This window comes from Triturus cristatus, chromosome 1_2, assembly GCF_964204655.1.
Source record: "Triturus cristatus chromosome 1_2, aTriCri1.1, whole genome shotgun sequence".
Taxonomy (NCBI): Eukaryota; Metazoa; Chordata; class Amphibia; order Caudata; family Salamandridae; genus Triturus; species Triturus cristatus.
Window position 1 is genome coordinate 727,613,502 of NC_140580.1, and position 13,267 is coordinate 727,626,768.

General features: G+C 50.9%; 1 protein-coding gene across 6 annotated transcripts in view; it reads left to right on the forward strand.

Annotated features, from left to right (window-relative positions):
• The window catches only part of LOC146867909 (uncharacterized), a 204,154-nt gene extending 192,859 nt beyond the window's left edge, over positions 1-11,295 (forward strand). For all 6 annotated transcript variants that reach the window (XM_085608626.1, XM_085608627.1, XM_085608631.1 and 3 more), the window contains 2 exons: positions 8,062-8,332; positions 9,858-11,295. In XM_085608626.1, the coding sequence (XP_085464752.1) occupies positions 8,062-8,332; positions 9,858-10,270 (684 nt within the window). In that variant the 3' untranslated portion in view covers positions 10,271-11,295. The remainder of the gene's footprint in view (positions 1-8,061; positions 8,333-9,857) is intronic.
• Positions 11,296-13,267: the final 1,972 nt, after the last annotated feature.

Sequence of the window (13,267 nt, forward strand, 5' to 3'; positions counted from 1 at the left end):
GGAGCAATCATTGACACGCGGCAACCCAGCCGTAAGGGGACTGCACCACCGCATGGATGACAGCGGGCCAGGGAGCTGGAAATCATGTCCAGTTCTTAATGGACCAACAGCACCTACTATTGACCATGCACGCATCGGGACCCATTGGAGGGTCTTAAGAAACAGTTCCACAAACGCTTTTTTACATGGGGGACTACATATCCCAGAATTCCTAAAGGGAGGGCTCATCTGAGCAGCCTATCAGGAGGCGGCTGATTAAATAAAGGAGTGGTCAAACAAATGCTGTGTACTGAGTGGAATCTAGCCTTTGAAGAAGAAACTATTTCGAAACGCGTCGGCTGCCCGAGACGTGAGTGTTGGTATGCGGATGTACACTGTGGTCTGAGTGTGTCCCGAACCTGTGGGTAACTTGGAGCAATCATTGACACGCGGCAACCCAGCCGTAAGGGGACTGCACCACCGCATGGATGACAGCGGGCCAGGGAGCTGGAAATCATGTCCAGTTCTTAATGGAGCCACAGCACCTACTATTGACCATGCACGCATCGGGACCCATTGGAGGGTCTTAAGAAACAGTTCCACAAACGCTTTTTTACATGGGGGACTACATATCCCAGAATTCCTAAAGGGAGGGCTCATCTGAGCAGCCTATCAGGAGGCGGCTGATTAAATAAAGGAGTGGTCAAACAAATGCTGTGTACTGAGTGGAATCTAGCCTTTGAAGAAGAAACTATTTCGAAACGCGTCGGCTGCCCGAGACGTGAGTGTTGGTATGCGGATGTACACTGTGGTCTGAGTGCGTCCCGAACCTGTGGGTAACTTGGAGCAATCATTGACACGCGGCAACCCAGCCGTAAGGGGACTGCACCACGCATGGATGACAGCGGGCCAGGGAGCTGGAAATCATGTCCAGTTCTTAATGGAGCCACAGCACCTACTATTGACCATGCACGCATCGGGACCCATTGGAGGGTCTTAAGAAACAGTTCCACAAACGCTTTTTTACATGGGGGACTACATATCCCAGAATTCCTAAAGGGAGGGCTCATCTGAGCAGCCTATCAGGAGGCGGCTGATTAAATAAAGGAGTGGTCAAACAAATGCTGTGTACTGAGTGGAATCTAGCCTTTGAAGAAGAAACTATTTCGAAACGCGTCGGCTGCCCGAGACGTGAGTGTTGGTATGCGGATGTACACTGTGGTCTGAGTGCGTCCCGAACCTGTGGGTAACTTGGAGCAATCATTGACACGCGGCAACCCAGCCGTAAGGGGACTGCACCACCGCATGGATGACAGCGGGCCAGGGAGCTGGAAATCATGTCCAGTTCTTAATGGACCAACAGCACCTACTATTGACCATGCACGCATCGGGACCCATTGGAGGGTCTTAAGAAACAGTTCCACAAACGCTTTTTTACATGGGGGACTACATATCCCAGAATTCCTAAAGGGAGGGCTCATCTGAGCAGCCTATCAGGAGGCGGCTGATTAAATAAAGGAGTGGTCAAACAAATGCTGTGTACTGAGTGGAATCTAGCCTTTGAAGAAGAAACTATTTCGAAACGCGTCGGCTGCCCGAGACGTGAGTGTTGGTATGCGGATGTACACTGTGGTCTGAGTGTGTCCCGAACCTGTGGGTAACTTGGAGCAATCATTGACACGCGGCAACCCAGCCGTAAGGGGACTGCACCACCGCATGGATGACAGCGGGCCAGGGAGCTGGAAATCATGTCCAGTTCTTAATGGAGCCACAGCACCTACTATTGACCATGCACGCATCGGGACCCATTGGAGGGTCTTAAGAAACAGTTCCACAAACGCTTTTTTACATGGGGGACTACATATCCCAGAATTCCTAAAGGGAGGGCTCATCTGAGCAGCCTATCAGGAGGCGGCTGATTAAATAAAGGAGTGGTCAAACAAATGCTGTGTACTGAGTGGAATCTAGCCTTTGAAGAAGAAACTATTTCGAAACGCGTCGGCTGCCCGAGACGTGAGTGTTGGTATGCGGATGTACACTGTGGTCTGAGTGCGTCCCGAACCTGTGGGTAACTTGGAGCAATCATTGACACGCGGCAACCCAGCCGTAAGGGGACTGCACCACGCATGGATGACAGCGGGCCAGGGAGCTGGAAATCATGTCCAGTTCTTAATGGAGCCACAGCACCTACTATTGACCATGCACGCATCGGGACCCATTGGAGGGTCTTAAGAAACAGTTCCACAAACGCTTTTTTACATGGGGGACTACATATCCCAGAATTCCTAAAGGGAGGGCTCATCTGAGCAGCCTATCAGGAGGCGGCTGATTAAATAAAGGAGTGGTCAAACAAATGCTGTGTACTGAGTGGAATCTAGCCTTTGAAGAAGAAACTATTTCGAAACGCGTCGGCTGCCCGAGACGTGAGTGTTGGTATGCGGATGTACACTGTGGTCTGAGTGCGTCCCGAACCTGTGGGTAACTTGGAGCAATCATTGACACGCGGCAACCCATCCGTAAGGGGACTGCACCACCGCATGGATGACAGCGGGCCAGGGAGCTGGAAATCATGTCCAGTTCTTAATGGAGCCACAGCACCTACTATTGACCATGCACGCATCGGGACCCATTGGAGGGTCTTAAGAAACAGTTCCACAAACGCTTTTTTACATGGGGGACTACATATCCCAGAATTCCTAAAGGGAGGGCTCATCTGAGCAGCCTATCAGGAGGCGGCTGATTAAATAAAGGAGTGGTCAAACAAATGCTGTGTACTGAGTGGAATCTAGCCTTTGAAGAAGAAACTATTTCGAAACGCGTCGGCTGCCCGAGACGTGAGTGTTGGTATGCGGATGTACACTGTGGTCTGAGTGCGTCCCGAACCTGTGGGTAACTTGGAGCAATCATATATATATATATATATATATATATATATATATATATATATATATATATATATATATATATATTGCTAGCTTCGTCTCCACAACATCCAGATTGGCCCGGAAAAGACAAACACGGACCCAATGTTTCTGGTGCAATGGTGAGTTTATTTGTTGCCCCGCACTGCCGCCATAATGTGTTTCGGCCTCTCAAAGGCCTTGATTACATGACGCGTTGCTTTGTTCTTCCCCTCCATTTAAAGTGCAAGTGCAACAATTCTGTGCGAAACAGGTGACTAAATCATAACCATTGAAGAGTTACTATTGTCAATAAAGATAGCATAAAACACTAAGGGGCCGATTCCGATTGCTGCCGCAAAACGAACCGACCGACACGGACCCGGACCGAATACCGACCGACACGGACCAGCGCCGTACGACCCGTGCAGTACGATGCAACGCGAGTGAATTACAACCAACACGTACGGAATACAAGCCGTACAACCGAGCCGGAGGGAAAATAGTGATCCGGACGGAAAACCGACGTGCGCAGGAGGGTCAAGAAACTCATCGAGAAAGATCATGCCTTGAGTCAGCGCAACGGCGGTGGCCCTCCTGCCAAACCAGTCTACTTCAGGACCTGGGAGGAGAAGGTGCAGGACATCCTACCACCAGAGAGCGTCCATGGCCTAACAGACATCCCAGAGCCTGGTGAGTAAGAAACAACATACCTAAGATTGTGTGGCAAGGGGACAGTGAAACCATGCACCGCAAGCAAAGCTACACTAACCAATAGATAATCAACCCAAGATGTGTATGCCAGTATCACAAACACAATACCTGCCATCTCATAGTGACTGAGTACTGTGTCATGACATGCACCAACCTACAAACAAATAGAGCAAGCCAGTGGCACTAAGCCAAATACACCCAGCCAGACAGTGTGCCACCACAAACACACCACCTCAGAGTGCAGCTGACTGTCAGGAAGGAATGGTGGGGATGCAGGTGAAGTGAGTGTAGCCATAAGCATGATGGGGCCTGTAGTCACAGATAATGCTCCCCCTCCTGATTGGCCCATCAAGACCCCTCTGAAACATGCCCACATCACAGGGAGCGGAAAATGACTGACAAGATGGCTGACACTGGGTCCTGCAGTGGGGAGCACAAGGCCCTGCTAGGGCTTGTGTGCAAATCAGAAGCAGGACACCACTGACTGACATCCTGAAAGACAACTTGCACGCCCTACAATGGAAGCACGTTTCATGATGGGAAGGAGGACTGACAGCCCTGACCATACTACTCAGCATGGGGAGACACCCCCCCCCAACACAAACGCCACACAACTCACCGGGTACAATACATTGACACACACCTTATTGAAATATCAGCAAAAGATTCCCCGTACTGGGTGCTGTTGTGTGAAGCACAGGGGCTCACTTTGGACTTGTAGCCAAACAAACACCAGGATTTCACAGTCAGCCATCTTGCCATTGATGTCACACCCCCTCACAGGGAAGCAGAGTCAAGAGGGAGGAAGCATGGGCATGCTGGGAAGGGGGGTGTAGCCAAGAGTCTGATGGGAGTCGCAGTCACAGACAACCTACACACACACACAGGGCCCAGCAAGATCAAACTGAAACATACTCGCCTCACAGGGAGTGGGAAGGGACTGACAAGATGTCTGACACTGGGCTCTGTTGTTGGGAGCACATGGCCATGCTGGCCACACAACAGACAAAGGACCCTGGGAAGGATAGACAAGATACAATCAAAAGCACAGAAGAACAGGAGAGAAATGCAATACACATGCACAAAACATGTTGCAAAACACCTACACAAACACTAGTTAGCAGTACTACCCTATTGTGGAGTTCACACCACCTGAATGGACACATCACAGCACGCATCCAGTCAAGTGACACACAGACACACTCAGACAGAAACAGAGCTGGCTCAACACATTCCAGGCTACCTCCATACATTCACATAACAACACTGGAACACAGAAGTTGTTGATGAGCTGGGAGCGGACGTCACCATCATCTTCATCATCACTGGCATCTTGGCCCAGGCCTGGATCCTCCACAGGTGCCGGACGTTGGTCGTCGTCATCGTCATCCTGGATGGGAGGCACCTCCTTCCGCACCGCCATGTTGTGTAGCATGCAGCAGACCAGTATTATTTACATATGGGAGGGCCCCTTCGGTCTTGTCCAGGCAGCGAAAGCGGCTGTTCAGGAGGCCGAATGTCCGCTCAATCACCCTTCTTCTCCGACCATGTGCCTCATTGTAGCGCAGCTCGGCTGGTGTCACAGGGTTCCTGAGGGGTGTCAGCAACCATGGCATGCTGGGGTATCCAGAGTCACCTACACACACAAAAATGAACAAGTAGCTGAGTCTTGTAGGAGTGCGGAATACAACACTGACAAACACATACAATGAGAAACAGTCAGTACACACCGACAAGCCAGGCACGCTGAGCTGGCATCTATGACATCAGCGTTTCAATGCGACTACTCCTCATAATGTATGCATTGTGCGCCGAACCAGGGAACCGTGTACACACATGTGTGATCAACATGTCAGCAAGACAGACCACCAGAGCATTGATCGAATGGTAGTGCTTCCTGTTCCGGTATGCCTGCTCATGTGCCTGTTGTGGTATCAGGGCAACATGTGTCCCGTCAATGGATCCAATGACGTTTGGCATCCTCCCCAGTGTATAAAAGGCATCCTTAATTTTAGGGAGTTCATCTTGGCTCGGTAACTTGATATACAGGTCGAGGAATTGCAACATCCCCTCCAAGACATCGCGTAGCACCCGACTAAACATCGTTTGCGACATACCACCAGCAGTAGCCACAGTGAACTGGAAGGCACCGGTAGCAAAGAAGTGCAGGGCTGCCATCACCTTCACTTCTGGGCTCAGTGCTGTAGGGTATGTCCGGCCAGGTAGCAGATATGGCGCCAACTGCTCCGCCAACTCCTCAATCAGTGGCCTGGTGAAGCGGTACCGTCTGATGCTGTCTCGTTCCTGCATGGTTGCAAGGTCTGGGAACGGACGATGGACAGCTGGTGCCCTGCAATACAGAGATGCACAAAGGAAGATTGTCAGTACATCCACCCATGTGGCCATGACCACGATCACTATCACATGCTAGTTCATGACATTACACAATGCACTGAGGTGTGTGCTGTTGGGCATGGACACACATGTCACCTACGAGACCACCACCTCACATCTCAATTCCACATGTCCACATGAGTGCCATGTAGTGCAATGGGCTAATCATCTGGCTGTGTCACCCAACCTATGTGCTACTGCAACGTTAAAAAAACCCACCCCAGTGAAAAATGAGGACTCATGTCTCCCAGGCATCACAGATGTTTGCCATGCAGAAACCCAGGCTCCCTGTATTGCCACATCAACACAGAAATGGACATGGCGTAGCACGTACACACCATAAGGCAAGCGTAAGTCCCACAGGTAGTGGCCACTGTTGTTCCTGCCGGCCCTACATGTACGTCTCTTAGTCACACACCCCATCAAGGTTGATGCATATACCACATGGATGTGGAGACTGTCACCCATTGGTAACATGTGATCAGACACATCTGAGACACAACATGCACACACACTGTGGGGCTACAGGTTTCACTGTGACATACATGCCATCACCCCCAGGACTCAGGGTGTATGTGACATGTCTTAAACATATCCAACCTGACACTGTGGCCTTCACTCATGCCCATTACTGTCCAATTGCACATCACAGTGGTAATGTGCACAACACACAAAGGACTCTGCCCCCATGTACAAGATAACAGCCTGGGAGTGGCTGCACAAAGTGCAAGACAAAAAAACAGCTGTGGCCCCCTCAAACACCCAGGGAATGCAGCCTTACATGCCATGGGACACTGTGTGGCCAATGCTATAGTGTGGCAGGTGTGCGCAGGTGTCCATGGCCATTATATGTGTGTTGCATCCATCTAATAGTCACACTAATGAGGTCCTACGCGGGTGACAATGCGTACGCATTGCACGGTTCATAACCGAGCCGTGAGTACGCTTTGTCATTGAATCCAATGAGGTCCGACGCGGGTGACAATGCGTACTCATTGCACGGTTCATGACCGAGCCGTGCGTACACTTTGTCATTGAATCCAATGAGGTCTGACGCGGGTGACAATGCGTACGCATTGCACGGTTCATGACCGAGCCATGCGTATGCTTTGTCATTGAATCCAATGAGGTCCAACGCGGGTGACTATCATGCATACGCATCGGACAGGCATGGTCCGAGACAGGCGTACGCCTTGGCCATTGAATCGTATGGAGACGGGTGCATGTGTATGTTCAAAATACGCGTTGTACAGTCAGTTGAACGAGCCGGGCGCACCCATTGGCTCAGGACTGTCATGGAGACGGATGCGGATTCAAAACTTGTATGAGTTGTGCACTGCAAATTTAGTTGGATGCCTACAACAATGTTGCAATTTCAAGTGTTCCATAAAGGTGAAGATTTGAACGATGCGGAAGGCGTGTGCTTTTGAATGGTTTGGCCAGATTCATAGAATGCAACTGTGTTGGACCTATCACTTGGGACACATGGCACAGAGTCTGCCTCTGCAGCACAGATATAAGGCTGGCTGGCCCCCAGGGAGCTCACTTGCCTGCACTACATGCTACTGGACCACATCCCTGCTACCACTGCTGCTGTCTATGCATCCTCTGGCTCCTGCTATGGCACGTACTCTGGAGAGGGCCCCAGCCTTCACTGAGGAGGAGAACCAGGCCCTGCTGGACGGGCTCCTTCCAGAGTACAGAAAGCTCTATAGGACACCAGGGGAGCAGGTGAGTGTGCTGTCCACTGCCTTCCTAATTATGCATGTTGTCTGACTAGCAGTACTAGCAGTGTGTACACCAGTGGCAAGCATTCTCACTGACTACTTTCATCCACCAAAGTGTGTAGGTACATGTAATGAATAGTTTTCCTGCTGCTAAAGTGCATTATTGCAAGCTTAAACTATCCAGGCATTGTTAACATGTCAGACATGCATGTGAGTTTTCATTTCACATGGTTGCACTACCTGTGTAATTTATTTCCCTTTGTGATGATGACATGTATATCGAATTGTGTGCTGCACAAATCTGGGGCATGTGTGTTAATGTACTTTTCACTTTGTCATCCTCACAGGTTGATGCCCACCAGAAGCAGGAGATCTGGCTGACCATCGCCCGGGCTGTTCGTTCTGTGGGGGTCTACAAGCGCCGCATCCGCAACTGCCAGAAGAGGTGGCAGGACCTTCGGGGCTGGACCCGGAGGATAGCTAGAGTCCAGCTGAAGCTGTCACCTCCACTCAGGAGGGGCGGACACCGGACCCTGATTCCCCACATGCTCTGGATACTGGCGGTGGTCTTCCCGGACCTGGATAGGCAGCTGAAGGCCAGACAGCAGCAGGAAGGGGGTAAGTCCATGCCTGATCTGTGTACTATGTCTGACATGCAAATAGCAGTCTTTTGTCCTGGTCACACTTCCATATTACGTAGGTCTTGTAGTCCCAAAATCAGGTCCCTCATTTGTGTGATGCACCCTCCTCATCTGTTCCACAGGTGTGGCACCTACAGTCTGTTGCTTGTGTCACTAGGGCACTGTGTCCCTGCTGTCAGCTATGCTTCAGGTACCAGTCAGCATCAGTTCCCGTGACTCTGTTGTGTGTTTCATGAGTAGGTCAATTGTTTACACAATGCCTGAGATCTGACATGTGAACTGTGTGTGCCCTGAGATGTGTACCAATTGCTGGTCTGACTCGCATCATGTTTCTGGGGTATTCCAAACAAAACCATGAAGCAGGGGACTCCAATTTTTGGCCATCAGGAGTATGTATATCAAGTATGTCACAATTGCTTAGCCACCTGACTACTGTCCGGGGCAAAACACTGTTTCACTTAGTCCTGCCCAGTCATGCCCCCTCAAGGGCATTCAGAAACACTCTGTAATCCCAATCCTGTGTATGAAATTGCAGGTTGTGCTTAGTGACATGTGCCCTCAGATGTCTGCCTGTCATTAGGGTGTGGCTTGTTGCTACGTACAACTTGGGTGTCCATGATTCAGAGGGTCAGCATGACATCTGCAATGTGACTGTGGGAAACAAGACCTGTGTGACATGTAGGTGTGTGATCATCTGACAGCGCACAATGGTGTATGCAACTGTGTCCCTCATGCAGCTGGGTTACATGCATGGCAGACTGTGATGTGTTAATGTACATGGATTTGTGTTTGCTGAGACTCATATGAATGATTTGCATGATGTGGGGTCTTCTGGGTCCTGGATATGTTGTTTGCATGGGATGGGCAAGTGTGCCGGCCATCTGCAGAGTCAGCTTTACCCCTGAGCTAGGATTGTGAGTCAGTGCATATTGTTGTTGTCTGGATGCCCTGCCCCTGTGACAGGAGACACTGTTGACTGACTTTCAGGGCATCCCAGTGCCATGGCATTGAACTTGCTATGAGTGAGCCTGCGTTGTGTTCAAGTGTGCACCATGCACCCCATTGTGGCCTCGCCCATCAGGACATGAGTACATCATAGTGTGTGTTGCTGGCATGCATCCCAAGCATGTGAAATGAGTCTCTGCCCATCCCTTCATCCGGACACCTGTACTGAGTCAGTCGCAAGAGATGTGCTGTGTGTATAGTGACATACTCCTACATGTTCACTTGCATGTACAACTAATGTGTGGGTGGTGCATATTGGCACATTGGTGTGTTAGCATCCAACATGCAACGGACATATGTGTGAAAGTCAAGGAGGGATATGTGTGCCATGGTTGATGTTGAGAATGACAATTGTCTTATCCTAAACAGTGTTGGCACTTTGAGCTGTGTTCAGCTGATGATGCCAGGGCTTGCCCTGTGATGTGATGTATTCACTGTGGCGTGTGCAGTCGGTGCAGGTGACTGATGTTGTTCTCTTACTTCCTATTCCTATCCAGATACATCCACGGCCACAGGAGGGGACAGCTCCACGGACCAGGAGGAGCCACAGAGCCTTACAGGGACAGAAGGAGAGGAGTCAGGTGGACCCAGTGGCACGGAGGGCGGGTTGAGCCACACAGAGGAGTCGTCAGCACCATCCCCCCCAGCTGAAGGCCACAGCAGCTCTGAGGATAACTCCCCTGTGGAGGCAGGTGTCAGCAGCCACCAAACACCAGCTAGTGAGGCTGTCTCTGCCACCGCCACTGCCACCACCACCACCGCCACCACCACCCCCCTCCCATCGGCTCCCATCCCAGAGGTCCCTGTGGGCTCCCGTGTTCGTGAGCATGTCTCCTTTGTGCCAGGCACTGCATCCCCTGCCCCTGTGTTCCCTGCTGCCCTGAGTGAGAAGCCTGTGGACTTACTTTGACAGATCCATGTAGGGCAGACATCGATGCTGAAGGTCCTCCATGCACACACAGGGCTGTTGACACAACTGGTGGCTTTCATGGAGGGCATTTCCTCAGGCATGTCTGCCCTACAGAGGTCCAACCAGTCCGTGGCCTCCTCCCTGACGGCAGCAGTGTCCCTCCTCCAACAGTCCCGCACCCCTCCTACCCCTGCACCACCCATGATTCCTAGCACCCTACCTGTCCCAAGCACAGAAACCCCCAAACCAAGGTCTAGACGTGCACACAAGCAAGCGCAGGGGACTGATTCCACACTCACAGGGGCTGGTTTGCTGACTCCGTTCTCCATCCCCAAGGCCACCACTCCAGAGGTTCCCCCACCACTCCCTGCCCCAGGTTCACCCACACACAGATACACCATCCCCAAAATGCTAAGGCTATCCCCCCTAGCACTTGCTCCTCCGACAGTTGATGCCACTGATGTGGGGACCGTGTCCCCCCCCACCCTGCCGACCTCACCTGACCTCACCTGTCCCCCATTCCGCTCCCATGGATGTAGGCACTGCTTTGGAGTCCACGACCACACCGTCTGACTTGGGCACTGCAGTGGTGAGCCAATCCACTCCATCTGACCTGCCCACTGGAGTTGTGCCGGCACCCACCCCATCTGACTTGTGCCCCACAGTTGTGACAGCACCCACCACTTCAGTCAGCTCCACTGCAGTTGCAAGTGTCTCGCCAGCATCCCCCACCTCTTCACTGCCTCCTTCTGCTGCGCCCTGATCCTGTCCCTGCGGTGCCTGGCCTGCCCCCATGTATGCCCCTCTGAGGGGATGACCCCGGTCTTTAGCAGTGCAGGCAAGCAAGGTGTGACAGTTGTCACTCTAGTTCACTCCTTGGCATTTTGACATGGACTGGCCATTGGCCTTTTGATTGCAGAGACGTTTTGAATTTCATATACTGAATTTGTCACTCTAGTTCACTCCTTGGCATTTGGACATGGACTGGCCATTGCCCTTTTGTTGGAACAGACGTTTCACTTTTCATATGCTGAATAAAGCTTTTTGCTTTGTCCCTGTGAACTTGATTTAGCTGTACATCATGTTGATGTTGTTTTACATGCCCTTACACCTGTAATGCTTGGTTTACAATGTTGCATACTGATGTGTTGATGTGAGGTACTCCCTGTGGTCCATGAGATATGTATCCTATTTTGGTGGGTATCCATGTCATCCTTTGCAGCTACCTGGGTGTTTCTGGATCAACTATTTGTGTACATCTGTCTGTGAGCATTTCATTGGCATGGTCACATCTGTGGCTTGCACCCCTGCACTTATGATGTGCTTCCCATTGTCCAAATTGTCACTTCCACATACTTCGTGCTCATCACTACTGGCCCTACAGGACTGGGCATCATTGTAATAGGAGCAACTGGGTCCTCTGTGCAACTTGCTAGACATATGTTTTGGGTATGTGCAGATGACTTAGGGGACACTCCCGTACCCAGGCTGTTGTGACCAGAGCCTTCATTGTATGGTAACTGATGGCTGACTGACCAAGTGTTCTGCAGACATGAGTGGGACTTGCGGTGAATATGTTTGGCACAGCTGGGCTCCCACAGGAGTTGTGTCCCCTCAAGTTAATGTGTTGTCCAGTGACATGGCATGGGCCCATGGTGTGTGTTGTATGTGCATGTGTGTGTGTCCACATCACTGTTCATACAGAGACAGTGTTCCCTTGATATGTTCCTGTTGTTGATGCTTGCTGAGTGGTACTGGGTTCATCCCACTACTTTTCCAATGGGCTACCAGATGTGTGGGTGCATGACACACTACCGTTAATTGGTGTTTCATCATTGGGATTTGTCAGTTCTGAGTGGTGATGATGTTGTCAGACACAGATGGGACACAGTCAGGGTTCCTCAAGGCACTTGTTTGTTCGCAATATCATGTAGTTGTCCCTAGGTGGTAGTTTTTAGTGATTGAGACATTTGTATGTGTATGTGACTGCTCCCACTTGTCGGGTTCACGGCTGCGATGCTGGCAGGTGTCAGCATGTGTGCCTTGTGTTTCTCCTTGGCATCTGCATAGTCCTGGGACTGTGGCAGGGGTTCTGAAGTTTACATGACCTTTGAGGTCATGGCCATGTACCGCATACTGTGCAGTGTGTCTGTCATTCCCCAGGGTTGTAAACAGTCCTTGTGTGATGTGTGTGTGCACCTTAGTTCCTTCCAACATTCCTGTGTTTGTCATGGGTGCATGTGCAATGTCACCTGTCCATGTGGACTTCACAGATACACATTGTTGCAGTTCAGGTGTGTGGTGTTGAGGGTGGATTGATGTGAATGTTTGCATGGATGGTCCCCTAGCTCCCATTTGTCCATGGATGAGGGGCCATGCTGAGTAATTTGTGTTTGTGTATGTGTGATGTACGTTTGTGGCACAGGACACATGTCTGGGTTTCCCAGTTTGTACGACATCTGCCTTTATCATCACAGTGGAGGTGTCATGCATGCTTGTGTCACCCCACTGTCTGGTCCCTGGGGGTAGTGGTGTTGTGTGTCAGTTTCTTGCTGTGTTAGTTGGTGTTCATTCCAGCTTGTGTCACATGTGTCTGTTGTGCTTCCTCTCATCTCCCAACGCCTGATTGCCCACTGAGGGTGTCCCAATGATGGTTTACTTTTGTATGGCACTGTGTACACATCTGTGTCACTGTGGTACAGCCCCCCTCATGTGTTGTGTAGTTGCCTGGGGATACTGTGACACACACATGTTGTGTCCGAAGTGCAGTTTGAGTTTTCCTGTTTGTGCATCTGCACCAGTGCATTGGTATTGCTGTTGTGGGACTTGGTCTTGATGCTGTTTCTGTGATTTTGCATGCTGTCCCTTTGAGTCATTTCACATCATTGTGCACATTCATTCTGGTTGTTGGGTGCCATTGCTGGCATGGAATGTGAGTTTGTGAGCTGACACCATTGTCAGCCCCCATGTGTGGTGCTTGTCCGCACATGGCCGAGA